Source organism: Fusarium musae, chromosome 7 (assembly GCF_019915245.1).
Source record: "Fusarium musae strain F31 chromosome 7, whole genome shotgun sequence".
NCBI lineage: Eukaryota > Fungi > Ascomycota > Sordariomycetes > Hypocreales > Nectriaceae > Fusarium > Fusarium musae.
In genome coordinates, this window is record NC_058393.1 from 1,682,021 (window position 1) to 1,697,861 (window position 15,841).

General features: G+C 49.1%; 4 protein-coding genes across 4 annotated transcripts; 2 read left to right on the plus strand and 2 right to left on the minus strand.

The window, feature by feature from the left end:
- Nucleotides 1-844: 844 nt before the first annotated feature.
- Nucleotides 845-1,655, minus strand: J7337_009707 (uncharacterized protein; the record flags this gene model as incomplete). Its single annotated transcript, XM_044827302.1, has 2 exons — nucleotides 845-1,522; nucleotides 1,602-1,655. 2 exons carry the CDS (start codon nucleotides 1,653-1,655, stop codon nucleotides 845-847), a joined length of 732 nt encoding a protein of 243 aa, XP_044677896.1.
- Nucleotides 1,656-6,215: 4,560 nt separating this feature from the next.
- On the plus strand, nucleotides 6,216-6,994 carry J7337_009708 (uncharacterized protein; the record flags this gene model as incomplete). Its single annotated transcript, XM_044827303.1, has 2 exons — nucleotides 6,216-6,566; nucleotides 6,647-6,994. 2 exons carry the CDS (start codon nucleotides 6,216-6,218, stop codon nucleotides 6,992-6,994), a joined length of 699 nt encoding a protein of 232 aa, XP_044677897.1.
- A 4,345-nt stretch (nucleotides 6,995-11,339) lies between these two features.
- J7337_009709 (uncharacterized protein) lies at nucleotides 11,340-12,641 on the plus strand (the record flags this gene model as incomplete). The annotated part of the gene is made up of 3 exons (XM_044827304.1): nucleotides 11,340-11,572; nucleotides 11,625-11,726; nucleotides 11,780-12,641. 3 exons carry the CDS (start codon nucleotides 11,340-11,342, stop codon nucleotides 12,639-12,641), a joined length of 1,197 nt encoding a protein of 398 aa, XP_044677898.1.
- Nucleotides 12,642-13,360: 719 nt separating this feature from the next.
- On the minus strand, nucleotides 13,361-15,428 carry J7337_009710 (uncharacterized protein; the record flags this gene model as incomplete). The annotated part of the gene is made up of 4 exons (XM_044827305.1): nucleotides 13,361-14,152; nucleotides 14,204-14,777; nucleotides 14,831-15,143; nucleotides 15,197-15,428. The coding sequence occupies 4 exons, from the start codon at nucleotides 15,426-15,428 to the stop codon at nucleotides 13,361-13,363; spliced, it is 1,911 nt and encodes a 636-aa protein (XP_044677899.1).
- Between the last annotated feature and the right edge of the window lie 413 nt (nucleotides 15,429-15,841).

Sequence of the window (15,841 nt, forward strand, 5' to 3'; positions counted from 1 at the left end):
GTCACTCGGCAACACGATACGGCACCGGAAGGAGTAGCCGCCACCACCGGATACGGATGGGTATACGATACCGCAGAGGAGGCTGCGAGTAAGCGGTGGGGTACCTAGAGACGGAGGCATTGTATCTGTGCCAAACGAACGAATGAACGGATCATGAATTTGGAAGGATATGATAGATATGTTTGTTATACATGCATTATTGTACTAGCGTTGGTTTGCCTCATCGTTCTATAGCATAGCTTTTGTATGAATATTAGCACACAAAAACATTGATGCGGGCAGTATTCGAATTAAATTCCACCATTGAAGTCTAACACGCATGACGCCGCGAGTCTTTCCAAACATGGTCCACAACCCCCCTTTAAGTGAACTAGATCCTTTCTATATGGCCGTTTTGTGACCTGATAGTTCACAGCACACAGCACCGATGATGTAATCCTATGCAACTTCCAGAATGAAGACAATGTGGGATTGGTTAGCGGTGCTGTTTTTCCCGCCTATGGATGGGTATAAAGTAAAAGCAATCGCTGTCTTGGCCTATAAGCAGATGAGGTGTCGAGCTGAACTGAGCTGAGCTGAGCTGGGCACATGTGAAAACGACTAATGAAGCCCATATTGGCGTCTCTCACACAACATCGCCCAACCTGTTCCTGTTGTTTGGTGGGTGGGCGCGGCACTTGGAGGTGAGGGTGTGATGGAAGGCTCAGCGTTTGTCTTTCATTGATTGGTGAAATGAAGCCTGAGCCTTTCATAGTCCCTGCTTTCTGCAGGGTTTTGTGCTCATTGGCTAAATATGATATGCGTAAAAGCATCTTATTAACTTGTTCCGTAAGAGCGTCTATTCTCAAGCAGCACCAACGCTTTGGAAAGCACTCAGTGGTAGAATCCTCCACCTGGGTGGTGTCCAGCCGGGAGTCTGTTGCTGTAGAGTTTGAATAGCGACTTCAATCTGTTGGGCCATGCGGACATAGACCATGGTAGGCTCTATGTAAGATAGAGACTCTGGTGTTTCCTCTGCGCGAGGAACGAATATAAGCTCCTCAAGTCCCGGCATACGTGACTGAATGCGACGCAGCAGCTCCACTGTGAGACTGGCGGCGGTCATGGAGCGATAGGTTGCGTCAACCCAGAATAGGGCATCGTTGATGGCAAGGCGGCGCACAAGAGCGAGTTCTTCAGGATCGCACATTGACATGCATGTTTGAAACTGAGAGTCTGCAGCCATGTAACCATCGCGAGGTCCAAAGTAGAGAATATCACGATCGGGATCGAGGAAGACCTGACCAGGACCACGAGCAAAGCCAAAACCGAGTCCGTAGTACTTGAGAGCTTCACTGCGCGACTCGGCGCATACGTGAAGATTAGCGGGAATAGTTGCTGGGGAAGTACATCCTGACCACGAGTAGGAGCCTGGGGAGCCGGACCATGAGGAGCCGCATTGCATGGGCACGAGGCGCGCAGGAGGGAGGTTATAGTTCCAGATCTTGACACGTAGTTCTGCGGGGAGTTGCTCGAAGTTGTGCTGAGAATAATGGTGTTAGAATTGGGCGTCTTTTGTTGTGTGAAGTTTAGGGAGGGAAGAATGGGGTTGGTTGACTTACAAAGGTGCGAGGCGTAGGTGATGATGACGAGGCATACATTGTATGAGAAGACATGTTGCAAGAAACGCTTGAGGATAAGAGCGCCAGAAACTAATATTGTGGCTGGAATCGCAAACTCCAGGCGACACGCGCGGCGATAATGCGCTGCGGAAACAACGTTCACAAGACCGACAATTGTCGTGGTGTAGAGTAGAAGATGTCGAAGTTGATCAAGTTTTGGGTTGAGCAGAGTTGAGTATAAATCAGAGGGCCTGTGTGTTGAGTTAGAGAGAGACAAGACAAATAAGACCATGTATTCTTCTTTGTCTCTTCTGAAAGTCGAGATAGACTCGAAAAGACAAAGTAAACACTGAGGGGCAGGTGAAGGATAATAAATATAACAAGCAATGGGAGACACGACAGGACAGGGCAAGATGAATAGCTAATAAGGTAAGTTAAGTGAATGACGATAGAGGAGAGAGAGGGAGTGTCATAGTCAATTTACCATCACACGCCCATCCCATCTATGCCTAACTCATTTGGTCCTCACTAAAAAGTTGACTAGGTTGATAAAGGTCCAGTCTCTCTCCTCTTACCGTAGGATCCATGTCCATGTCAAGCAAGTTTGTTGATGCCCTTGTCATGTTCATACCCTTGACAGACCCAAACTTATTCATACATACATACATACACACATGCATAGATACATACCCAGGGACACATCGTTGATGATCCTTGTTAATCAACAATGAGAGAATGCCCACTGTGATTTTCACTCACTGTATCCGTACCTTTCGGCAAAGGCTCGAGCCTAAAGAGCATCCGTGGGTCAATGGACCAATGGACCCAGCCCCTCAGCCACGGAAAAGATACCAAAGTCCGAAGATTCTAGGCTAAGTCAAGTTGCGTGTAAGTTGCCGGGAGAGGAACCCCCAGTTGCGTTCGAGGCTTGTGCAAGAGACGACCTCGATTCCAACTCGACTTGAGCAGTCAGAAAGGAAGACAAGAAAAAGGGATGAAGGGCACTTGACAGCCCGGAAACTGCAAGACGCACTCATATTCCCGAAAACACTTCTCCATATCCATGCACCCCCCCCTTCGGCAGCTTCCATTCCCCTCAGCCTGACCTGACAGATCACAGCAGGAGAACAGGACTTTCTGCCAGCCTGATGCCACCCCGCGAGCAGCCCAGCCCAGGCACATCACGGACAGAACCGACTGCTCGGGTCCGGAGAGCCGGGGGTGCATTGGAGTGCAGTGTCGTGTAGTGTAGTGAAGTGTAATGTAGTGTGAGCTAACTGGCATTATTTGCAGCCTAAGATGAAGCACAGGCTGCACAAGCAAGATCACATCACATTCAACAGCAGCTCAAGTTAAGCCGTTCCAAGCCTAGGATCAGGGCCTTGGGCAGTCACAGTCGCGTCTTTGATCTGGTGGAATACGGGTCATAGAGGCGCTGGTTGACACGAGCCTTTTCTCAAAGTCCAGTGCTATACCGCATTCAAGGCCGCCACAAATGGCGTTTTGACTGGTTGATGGATGCAACTTCAATGTTACCCCGTTCCCGTGTCTCGCATGAGCCGCACACGACAGAGAGGGAAAACAAAAGAGCCTGAGTACGGACGGAGGAGAAGCAGGCAATCTTGCTAGTGAAATGAGCCCAGCAACTTGCTTGGCCATCACGGAGGAAAATGGCCGGTGATAGATATCTCGAAACTCCGCAAGCGTTTATTCCCCTTCCAGACTGTGTTTCCTGCTCCTTCTGCGAAGGGCCCTACCAAACCAAGGCCTGGAAACATGCGTAGATTTCTCGACCAATAGGCGGCTGCAATCGACTCCGGAACATTTCCAGCTAGACTTTCCCCCAGGATTGGGCTTGTCATTTCTTCTCTAGGGACATGGGTCATATCATGGGTCCCTGTCAGGGCTTTCAGTCCGCCCACACCATGATGCGATTGGTCCGAAAGTTGAGTAGTACCCTTATTGACTTGCGGATGGCCGTTGATCCGACGCATGACAAGGAGGGGGGCCACAAACCCCCCAGAACCCATATCCAATACTAGGCTTTGACATTGACACTGGCACTGACGCTGACGATACCTGCTCCCTTTAGTTACCTATCCAAGATATCAACAATCTCTCATGTCGTGTCTCATGTCATTTGATGCTACTCCGATCTAGACAAGACGTCTTTACTGTCTTGATCTCTTGTTTCCTCCTTCGAGGACGTTCGAAACACACTCCCCCCAAGGGGGTGTCATGATCCCCAGGTGATTATCATAGCATAGCGCATCGTAGGGTAGTCCGGCCGGCTCTAATCTAGCCATCGTTGATGAAACTTGAAAGTGGCAGACATGCTCTCTGGTTATGTGGGCTGCCGAAGGGTCTTGCAGTAGCCTCAGCTCTTTGATGCATTGCATCTGTTGTTGTCGAACTGTCATTTCTGTTCCAATCATGTCCCAGAAATGATGTGCGCTAAATAGCTGCAGGACATAAAGATTGCATTAGGTTCATAGTCCCAGCAGCAGATGTCATATTGCCGTCGGCATAACGACGTATAGAATTCACGTAGTCCACCATCTCTTCCTAGTATTCAGCTGTCTTGAGCCCAAAGACAACAGTGGGGCTTTCGAAGACAACATACCGTATCCAATATTCCAAAAGGTGATCAGCAACTGCATTGTGTTAGATTAGATCTGCATCCTGCTGATGAGTATCTTACTGTTCTCAAGACAAGGGCCGGGATCTTTCAGTTGAGCCTTCGTAGTCCGCCAATGATATGTAGATATCGTACTCTACTCAAGAGGTACATAAAAGCTCTATGCTGGTCTCTGTCTCAGTTCTCCAGAATCCGAGATCTAAGTTTGTGAGGATGTCAGGATGTCAAGGGTAGCGCATTTTGGATTACTGAACGTTAGGGATCATGTCAGACCCTTTCCCTGTATTGCCCACTCTGATTGACTCGTCTAATTCGCGGCTTGCATGGATGCAAAAGGACGTGTCCTTGTTGGTCCTGACGTCCTAACCGCAACCGGCGAGAACGCTACTGTCGATCATCCGCGACGCCTCGCAGCGCCAGAGAACGTCTTGTTGATAGAGGGGTTTGAGCCTTGAGGCTTGAGGGAGCTCCAAGCCTCCAAAGCCTTGAACATCTTGGCGCATGCCAACGTCAACATCAGCCTTTGTGTCACGTTATCGACATCATTGAGAACGAGTTCGTTCATCGTCTCTTTGGTGCAGCCATCGTGAAACGGCCATGATTAATGGATAGATATGAGACATTCTGGAAGAGTATAGTCGTCTCCGGTTATGCTCTGGACTGTCTGTACTGGATCCATGTGCTGTGCCGCAAGGGATTGTACGAACGATGATGGTCAGGCCGCATCGATCTGCCCGGCAGTTCGAGTATGTTATGCAAATGTGAAGCAATTCGATATTAAAACGTCACGGGCCGGTCAGCCTCGATTGCGAAGCAATAGAGAGTGAGTGAGTGAGTGAGTGGCAGGCGTGCGTATGTATCCGTCCGTATTAACTGGCAAAAGCAAACCAGCCAGCAGGTTTCATTTCCGACAAGTGGCGGACCGGCCGACGAGTTCAACGGTTTCCAAAGACTAACTGTCCCCTGGTCTGCTGTAATAAAAGGTTTGGAACGGTATGTATGTATCCGCAAGCTGAAAAGAAATGTTACGTCGAAGACTTTGATTCATCTTGACTTTTTCGGAGCGCGATGCCAAGTCTAGCCCCGAATATTTTCGGGATCCACTTCGGGGGCGTTGGAAAGTCCAAAGCTGTCAGGACTCAGGACTTACTCTGTAGTGGAGCTGTGGCGTGAGCTATGGCGTCTCCCTACCAGGTAGACTGGTCAGGTGATCAGTCATGTGACCGTGATTGGGAAGAAATTGAAATGCCTAAGTCTCAACTGCTTAATGGATAGATAGATAAACTCAGTGACCGACCATTGGTTGACCGTTCCTGCAGCCTTCGTGCCCCAGGCTACCTTAGTCACTACCTACTATCAACGTACTCCGTACAATACGTACATAACCGCTCACGCCAACGGTTTGACACGGACCCCAAAATAGATCTTGGTGACAACCTTCTCCCCGTCTCGGGAATAATGCTTGTCTCTGAGTGGCTCAATGTCAGTCTAAGCGCTCGAGGCAACACGCTCAACTCGTGCAGTTAGAGCTTCGGCCAATCCTAGCCCAGCATTCGATGACAATCTCTCACACCAAACACCAAACACCAAACACCAACCAGCGCGCCTAGGTATGCTGCAATCCTTGCATAGGCGCTTCCAACTATCACCCTGATCGCCTTGATACGATTGGTCTCTTCACTGTTATTGTGATGGGTGTTCGTCGCTTAAGGTTAACGGATCTTGTTAAGCTGTGATCAATCTCGTATATCTATGTTGCAAATCCCATGATCTAGTATCTAACTATTTCAATATCCATTCAAAGCTCTTTCGTATTTACGCTTGGTCCCGTTTCCTTTTCCTTTTCCTTTTCCTTTTCTTATACTCTTTCCTTTCCTCTCCAGCCGGTCTCGGGGGTTTGAACTTTTCGTTAGTCCTGTTCCTCGTGATCCCTCTCTGGCCAATATACATCTATATACTCGGTCTATATCCTCAGAATGGAGTCTTCCAGCAGAAACATGTCCATCGGTACCAAGACAGAGATCTCAGCTTCCAACTTCGAAGCAGACGTTGAGTCGGTTCGAACCAATCCCAGCTTCCGTATCTATCGCTTGATCGACAGCGCTAGACTGGGCCTCACAGTCCTCGGTCTCGCAGCTGGCTTGACAATCCTTGGTGTTTCGGCGGATGCCCTCGCTGTTTTCCATGCTACCTATGTTCCGGAAGATTGGTTACTACAACTATGGCCTGCCAACTTCGATATGCGCCCTACCGTAGCTCTGGTAGTCTGTAGTGCCCTGGTTATTGTGGCCAATCTTGCCTCGTTGATCGCCGGCAAGCTTCCGATTGTAAGGCGACCCCCAGTCTCTTCCTGTTGTATTTGCTTTTTGGTTCTGGTTCTGAAACTAACGGTCGTGATGCAAACAAGGCCCGCAGAAACGCTTCGGTCAGGGCAGCAACCACATTTGTACCCCCCGCTGTCGCCCTGATCGCCGCCATCATCGCCATGTCATTCTTCTACGGGGTAAATGCCTCTACCACCAACGATTCGCTTCAGAGCTGGACATGTCGCTGGGAGGACGTGACCATGAACGTGCAGCCTCACTTCGGCACACTCTGCAAGCAGAGCCGGGCCGGTGTAGCGCTCTCTGTCATGCTAGTTCCCGTCGAAGCTATAGTTCTGGGGTTGGCGACGTACCAGTTCACCCTAGAGAAACGCTTCGACTTGGGTGCTCGTGGACCAAGCCGCAAAGCGGGAAGCCCTGCCCTGTCTTGAAATTGATATCGAGATAGGGAGATTGGAACCGATACTGTATGAGAGTCCCACGGCCTTGGGCCTGGGTCCAGATCATTGAGATATCAGGTCTGATCGCCAGATACAAGTCGAGTTGGATCGATGGAACTGTCAAAGGATCGGAATTAGTTGTGGGGTGTCATAATCAGCCCAAGGGGGGCTTGAGACTATTGGAACCCATCAAACATGGGTTCATTATACATGCAATGGATACGTACGTAGTCTAGTGTCTTCTGTTTTCTTGTGAGGATTTGGAGCTGGGGCTGAAAACAAAGCTCGATGTGGTTTCGATTGCGATAGGTCATATTTGGAATATTAATCAACCCTCTTTTCTCTTTTCTTTTTATGTGCAGACATACATACACGCCGAGACAAATGCCAGGACCAGGGCCAACGGCTCGGCCATGCCTAGCGCGTGCATACTGCACAGTACAGTATGTTGACAGTCGGGCAGTGAACCAGTCCAGGTCAGTCTAGGTCTGATAGATAATTTTATGGACATTCCGACAGTTTGGATGCCCCTGAAGCCTCGCAGCGATTTTCAGAAACTCTAACTCATGGTGTTCCGTCTCCTCGGTGCTGTCAAATATGATAAGACGTAGGGACAATTTGTCCCGAGTGGCTGCAGCCCGTTATTGGGAACAATACGAGTAATGCTCATCAGTCACAAGACAGACGAAAACGTACATACCTTACGTACCAATGTAAAGTACCGTAGCCATCCGTTGCACCTAAACGCCCGGGCATGCTACATATATTTCCAGGGTAGCTGAGCAGCCAAGTGCTACAGTGACATGAGAATTCCTCATACTCACACCCGTACCCGCACCCGCAGCACTTAAGAATCGAAGGATGAATTCACATTCACAAGCATTGACACGCCATTTCTCGTCACGAGACAGCCCAGTCAGGCGCTGGTTTCATCAGCATTATCCCAGAAGGTAAGGCCGCAATGCATTCTCGCTAAACAATGGATCCATTTACACCTTGAACTGTGTTGTCAGTCCTCGATTATGAATATTCTATACCTGCCCATCGGACCTCGCCTGAGCCAAGATTCCTGGAAGTCTGAGTTACAATCAACTGTCCTTGTTGAACCCACAACTGTGTGTATAGTGATTGCGTGACACGGGTTTCACTTATAGAAGAACAGAGCGGGAAACGCAGGGAAGCCTGCAGTCATTGTAACACCAGCTACGGCCGGCACAAAGACGCCTCGCTCTATTGTGTACTGTATTCAACCTCGATTCATCTTCTGCACATTAATTCCTATAGAGTGGTCTCTTTGTTCACCTGTCGTAAGCCTCCTGCGTATTTGATTACAGAGCGTGATACAGATTGTGCTCATAATTGTATACACCTATTTCCTTGGCTTGATATTCGATTTCTTTTGATACAGATGGCACATCACCGCAAAGTATGGGCGCACAAAGATCTCGCGTGTAACAAATAACCAAGTCATCTCCGAGCACTCAATGGCTTTCATGAGCTCGTAACTTTCCTTTTACATCGTCGTGATCCCCACTTTGCAAGCTTCTGTTGTCACCATGCATCTATCACCGGCAATGGCTTTGCCTTATATCCCAAGTCGCACCTCTACGAAGCCTCCGAATTCGAAACCACGGCAAAAGCAAGAAACCCCTGTCTCAGCTTCAGCTCCAGCTCCAAATACAACCCCAAGAGTCAAGCCTCGCCTCAGCAGGCCAAGTCTCGATCCTGTTCTGGAGAGCGATCAACGACTCTCAAGAGATGTAGAACAGATTGTCTCCGGGGATGCTGCCGAAGTGACGAGAAAGCGATCATTACCGATACTTACCAGAAAACGAAGTGACTTCTTCGAGGAAGCATTTGGCTCCAAGCATACGCAAGACCCCGGTGATCGAATACGGAATGAGTCCCCTGTACTGGTAGAAATCAAGACCAACGTCATTGCAAGTCGGCGCGCTGCATGGCACTGGAGAAAATGTTGCTAACACTCAGCCCTGTACCTAGATTGAAGATGAGTTCACCTTCATCACTGAACTATCCGAGTACCTCTCGTTACGATATAATCGCCCAGTATCTTCTATCGTAATGACAGTTCAACATGGGATCTGTATTCAGTTTGGTGGTAGTTCTGATCCTTGCTATACCATGACAATCGAGGCTCTCGCTCGAGACCTCCAGACGACAACGAACAAGCGAAACATTGCTCTCTTTCAGAGACACATGGAGCAGGCCCTGAGGATTCCCCCATATAAGGGGTTCTTGAGATTCGTTCCCTTCGCTGAAGACTGCGCTGGGTGGAAAGGCAACACACTTGCTGGGCATATCACAGAAGTGGTAGAAGAGACACAGGCGATGCCGGAACGCCGAAGCTCGATTAGAGCTCCGAGGAGAAGATCTAGTAAGGTGAGTCTCGTGTATTGCTATGTTGAAGGAGCTGGGTTTGATCAACATGAGTAGGCATTTCGAGAAATTAAGAGTAAGATGACTGCATCAGAGAGTGTACCTGCATTGAATCCCAGCACATCGAATGGTATATCGTCTGATGACACAGAAGCTCTCGGAAAGGCTGCGAAAAACGAGACCGAGACCGAGAAGAACAACACAAGGACGTTAAAGCGAAGGAAGAGTTTCATCCATGCCCTGTTTCCCAGGTCGGCAAGTCGTTTGGCGGAGAGAGTCGAAATGAATGCACAAATACCTACTAGCTAGCTAGATACTTACATAGCCAATCGAAATGATCAGAGGGTTGAAGATGTTGACGACACTCTTTTGTTGGTGCGGAATTATATGGAGGGGTTTGTTAAGTCAGATATGGCTTCGGTACAGGGTAGCCAGCTGCAGATTGCGCATGTCACAGTTAACATGAGAAGTTGAAGGAAAATATTGGAAGAATAGGGCCCTCTCGCAGTCAAGGAATGAAGCCAGGTGGTCATGAGATGATATATAACGATGTTGCCACTTATCATATCTGGAGCTTAGGCCCCCTAGATTGCATGAAGCCATCTAGGTATGTGCCTACATCCAGGCCTCTCTACTGGTTGGTAGAAAACCACCTGAGGTCGTTCCAGGAGGTACCTTGGTTTAGTAGACTGCGGGGAGTTCCAGCGCTATCAGCTGCTGCTTGAGCGGGCGGGCAGTCGTCAGTCACTGCTCCAACCACCACCTCCAAGTGACAATTTCAAGACCATACACATACAACCTGCACCTGGAGACGCATAAATCATCCATCACCTATAGAACGTCCATGCCCATATTTCTCATCATAACCGGCTATTGTCCTCCGTCGTTTCGTATACAAATCTGCCAATCAAACGCCGTAGCAAGCAACCTTTGCCGCCGATACGCTGGCTCACTCACTGATCAATCACTGAGCCTAGCAATTGACTTTCTCAGCCTCACAGCCTTGCTCTCAGTCCTACATTCGGACCAACCCAGCCTCGGAGAGTTGACCACTAGGACGGGAGTTATCGTGTAGCACAGGATAGCTCGACCTGGGACGCAAAATGGAGGTAAGATACTAGTGCTTGCTGCGCCTGATTTCCCATGCCTTTCTTTTTTCTCTCATGTCTCGCCGCTCAAGTGTGCGCTTGACCCCTCGTGTGACCAATGCAACACGATACAACAAAGCACGACACAGCACAGCGCAGCGCAGCGCAACAATGCTGTCACCTCTGAGGGTTCCTCCTATCCTGTCAGCTCCCGCAGAATGTCACCAAGCCCTGACCTCCATCGAGGTAAAGATTGGTACTCGGTAGTGGCGCTGGCCACAAAACTACAGCATCAGCGTCCTGGCAGCACTGTGGACGCCCTGATTCGATGGACACTCGCTTGGCTGGGCCGCTGCTGTGTAGAGGAGTCTGTGTCACCTCAAGTGGGAGGGATACGCGTCTCTTATACAACGCGAGGCGTGGTGAGGCATGGCTCGTATAGAGCCACGCTGACCTCCAAGTATGAGTACGAGTTGGGGTTCAAAGACCGCTGAAGCCTCACCACGTCCAATCCTGCCAGCTTGAGCCCTCTACGCCCTCAGTTCGCCTGGTAATGCAATGGATGGGTTGGGATCCTTTTGCTCCGATATATCAGGTGCTGCCAGTTGGCGGGTATTTCATGTCCCTGTCCGTCAGTGCCCGTCATATCAACCACTGATAGCTCGCCATCTTGATTCTACACAACAAAAGAGGACAATAAAAGGAGATGAATCCTCGGGATAGTGTTGCTTTATATCAAGTGACATGAGCAAACCCGATATCCAGTTTCACTCAAACCCAAGAACCCATAACCATAACCCAATACCCTCAACACCCTTGCCCCTTCTCATTGCCATAGCACTAGCCCCAAAATGTCACTCAGTCCTCCAATTTACAACCTTGCGCGCTCCTTTGATGAGGCAGATGATACATCTGCCAGCGGAACAAGTCCAGCCCAGCTAAATCTTCAACGTCTTTTTGAACAGTCAATTAGCGGAGCTCCAGCATCTAAAAAGGATGCACAAAAACCTGCCGCCCCCGGACCCAATTCTGTTGGCGCTGCTCCTAAGGGGAAGCCGCGTTTATTACTAATGGGTCAACGAAGGTATGATATGCGCGGGAGAAGAGAGCAGACTCCAGCTAACAATATGTCATAGGAGCGGAAAGTCATCCATCTCGAGTGTAGTCTTCCACAAGCTGCCCCCAAACGAGACTCTATTCCTTGAATCAACGGCTAGAATTCAAAAGGACTCCATGGCGTTAGTGCTACTAATACTCTGGCTGTGGTAATTATAAACTCACAATTGCATAGGTCATTCATGGATTTCCAAGTCTGGGACTTCCCAGGCCAGATCGACGTCTTTGAGAACCCAGGATTTGATATAGAGGCAATTTTCAGCGAGATTGGAGCCCTCATCTGGGTCATCGACGCTCAGGATGACTACCTCGAAGCAGTCATGCGCCTCAACACCACGATCCTTTTTCTTCAGCGAACATACCCCAACATCAATATTGAGGTCTTCATCCACAAGGTTGACGGCCTCTCAGATGACTATAAGCTCGATATTCAGCGCGACATCACTATCCGTATCCAAGACGAGTTGTCGGACCACGGCTTCGAGAACGCCCCCGTCACCTTCCACCTAACCTCCATTTACAACCATTCTATTTTCGAGGCTTTCAGCAAGGTTATCCAGAAGCTCATTCCTCGCCTCGGAACGCTGGAATCCATGCTTACCAACCTCTGCCGCACGTGCCGTTTCGAGAAGGCATACCTCTTTGATGTGCTTACAAAGATTTATATCGCCACTGACAGCGCAACTGCTGATATGGCAAGCTACGAGATCTGCAGTGATTACATTGATGTCATCATTGATATAACTGAGGTCTACGGTACGTGGCAGCGCAGTGACGAAGGACGGCGTCGACTCGAGGGTGAACCTTGGAGCGCACCTATCGATAAACAGATTGGCTGCAACACTGCAGAAAGCTGTCTTGTCCTACACGACGGAAACAAGCCCATCATGCTGCGTGAAGTGGACCGTTACCTGGCCCTTGTTGCTATCATGAAGGAGGATTCATACGATAGCATGCCCCTGGTCAACATGAATGTCGAGGCCGTTGTTGAGGGATTAACCGAGTTCTTCAACATCACTAAGCCTCGGCAGCAGTAACTTGACTGCCATGAGTGAAATGGGGAGGTACTTCATATTTCTGTTCTACCTTGTAAATTATTTAAGCTAGCGTCCTTGTCAACATCTGTTTTTGAGAGTCCATGACGCCGGGTTCGGATTCCCTTCCAAGTTCTCCCATTTCTACCTTGGTTATAATCGAAGTGAATCGCGTGGCAGCTTGAGCTACGGAAAAGTAAATGTTTTGATAGTGGTGCGATTACTCTCGACAACGCAGACTCTCTGGGGCATGCCGCCCCTGACATTCTTCCTGTCATTAACCTCCATACGTAATGGTCTAGACACTGACTTCTCCGGAAAAGAGTAGGCCGTAAATCCATCAACTGATACGCAAGGTGTCTCACTAAGCCTGCTGGGATCGTATTCGGCATATGTAAGCCTTTCTGCTCGGATAGGTACGCAGACAACTTGCGGCCCGGTATCTTTTTTGCAACATTAGCATCATGCTTGTTGCATGAAGAAACTTCCTATTAGCTCACCTTGACTGTTACTTAGTATGACAAGTGTCTCGTCGTTGAGGAACTTCAAGTCAATTATTGTACGTGAGCCAAGATCGATACGGCAACCTCTTGGCGGCCTGTTGGTACTGATGCCATTGATAATATCGATGCCGACGGAAAATATTTGAACTTCCATCTGTTAGCAAGAATAGCTCTTCAGGTCATCTAACAGGGTCCATCTCACCTTCGTTTTTAGCCTCTTTAGATGCCAAGGCAGTAACCACATTTGTTTCCTGATTCGAAGTCAGTACATAGATGAGTCACACAAAGAATTTCAAGCACCTTGTTCTTTGATTTGCTCATCCTCATATCTCTATGTGACACCACACGACCAGCTGAGAGTCTAATTGGGTTTCCAAGTCGAACGCTACGCTTCTTTGCCTCTGCAATGCCCTTGAATGTGCGATTCGCCCAGGCCGTGGCATATGATACAAGAAATTCGACACGGGGAAGAGCTTTCATGCTGGGCTGGCCGTTCTCCCACTTTCCTAACGCCTGATCAAGGACATGAAGCAGAGTTGGGCCACCTTCTATATGTGCCCAGTCTGCTTCATAGTCTTCTCTGGTCATTTCGTCAAAGAATAGCCTAAGCGGGCTATCGATGAGATAATTCTCAATGTAACTCAGAACCTTCGCAATGTCCATGGTTGCCTCCTTTTCCGTGAGTTCCTCGCTCGCGGAGCTAGAAGAGGCAAGCCAGTCGATCTGGAAGCGAAGCCATGCTGAGAACGCGGTGAAGCTATCAAGTTCGTCCATCACGTTGATCAGAACCTTGTGACCGATGAGTTGGAGACATTGGACAATGTCCATCAAGCGACTAGTTTGCTGGAGAGTGAATCCGATGTCATCTCGGGTGTCATGAAATTGAGCCAAGCCTCGCAGCCTGCTTAGGATGATTGCACAGCGATCAAGAGCTGGGAGGAAGTTCTCGTGGACTAAATTTCTGAGGCCCTCCAAGCCGGAGACTACTGCTTTATCCCATCGTTTATGGCCCTGCAGAACTTAGCCAATGTCACGAGAAGCCTGAATTCCCCAGTCACTTACTCGTTCTGCCAGACTTTCTACCAACCACTCGCGTACAGGCTCGAAGGCGTGACCTGTCACGGCCAAATGGTATAGAGCAGGGACAATACTTCGTGGCCCAGTCTCGAGATTTTCGAGATCGCCTTCAATACTTCGCAGAAATCTTGTGGGAAGCTCGCGCGTGTTTCGCCATTCGACCTGCATATGAAGTTGTGCTTGCTTCAGATATCTCAATAGCTTTTGAAGAGTGGTTAGCTTGGAGGCGAGCAGAGAAAGGTTGATAGGGTGGGATGAGATGAAGGGAAGGTCGATAGGCACCAGGTGCACTTCTTCTGGCTCTTCTGTTTTGTCTGCAACCAGTAAAGCCTGGGTTGATATATCTGGGTGTGATGCATGAAGAATTAGCTGCGAGCTTGATGGGTTGATCTGAGGGCATTGAAAGCTGCCAATGATGAACGAATCGTATATGCTCAGCTGGAGTTGACCATCGCTGGTCCCGATGATCATAACGCTGACTTGGTCATACTCCTCTGGCTTTGGGGGCTGGAAGAGGAAGTCTATACCAGTTCTCAGCGTGAAAACCAAAGCATCTTCTCTGCGAAGGAATTATTAGTATGCTGGGCTCGACCGCGGAAGCTGAAGACATACCCTGAGCCGGCACTACTGCTGGGAAGAGGGCTGATCTTGGGTAATGCTGTGTCAACCTCGAGGAAAGTCAGTTCACGAGGAAGATCCAGCGGAAGCCCATCTCCATTGCGCATTGAATCTTCACCGAGGCCATCCTTCAGAGCTTGAGATACGGCGCTGGAGCTCTTCCCAGCAATACTGCTACTCGCCCATCCAATGTGCGTGATCTTGCTCCCTGGAGATTCGCCAACTTTGATATGATGAGCTGCCTTGTTGTTCTCGAGCCCCATTAATCGCACAAAGCCGTCACTCCACCCGACTGCAAGGAATTGGCCTACGATGGTTGAGTGAGTCGTCTTTTCGATCCTGGAATATTTGCTTACTGACCATCAGACCTCCAAGTAACTGCCTGCGCGTCTGGTGCTTTTTGGCCAGGCGCACCAACTTGGTGAATTTTGGAAACGACTTGACCAGGAGGTCTATACACAAGTATATTCTTGTCTACTGGGTCCCAGGTTGCTGTGAGATCTAGAGTCGGGCAGCTGACAGGGTAGCCATCGGGTGCCTTGTCTTGATACTCAGCCGCGCTGAAGGGCGCAAGTTGGTTTCGCTGCGTCATGTTTATCTGTGGCGTCGACACAGCCCATAAGAGTATTTTCAGAGGACCTCCAACATCCCTATGAGCTGTAAAGCATCACTTTTCGTGTTGCTTGGAGAGTGCAATGTTGTATGCAAGTTGTGACTGGGCAACAACAAGCCCACAGGGAGGATTTAGTGAGTATGGACCGTGCATCAGTGAGTAACTCACACTATACAGCTCAGGCACGATAATGCTCGTGAGGATAGAAGGGCAGTCAGATCAGACGAGAAGGAAATACATCGTCTTTAAATATGCAGGGAGGAAGAAAAAACATCGAGGATGTGATAACAAAGCTGATGAATAAAAATACCTCGATTTTGCATTTCAACTCCCCAACAACATTCACTATTGCGCGCGTAATATCAATTAGCTGTCTGGAAGCTGATTTCGTG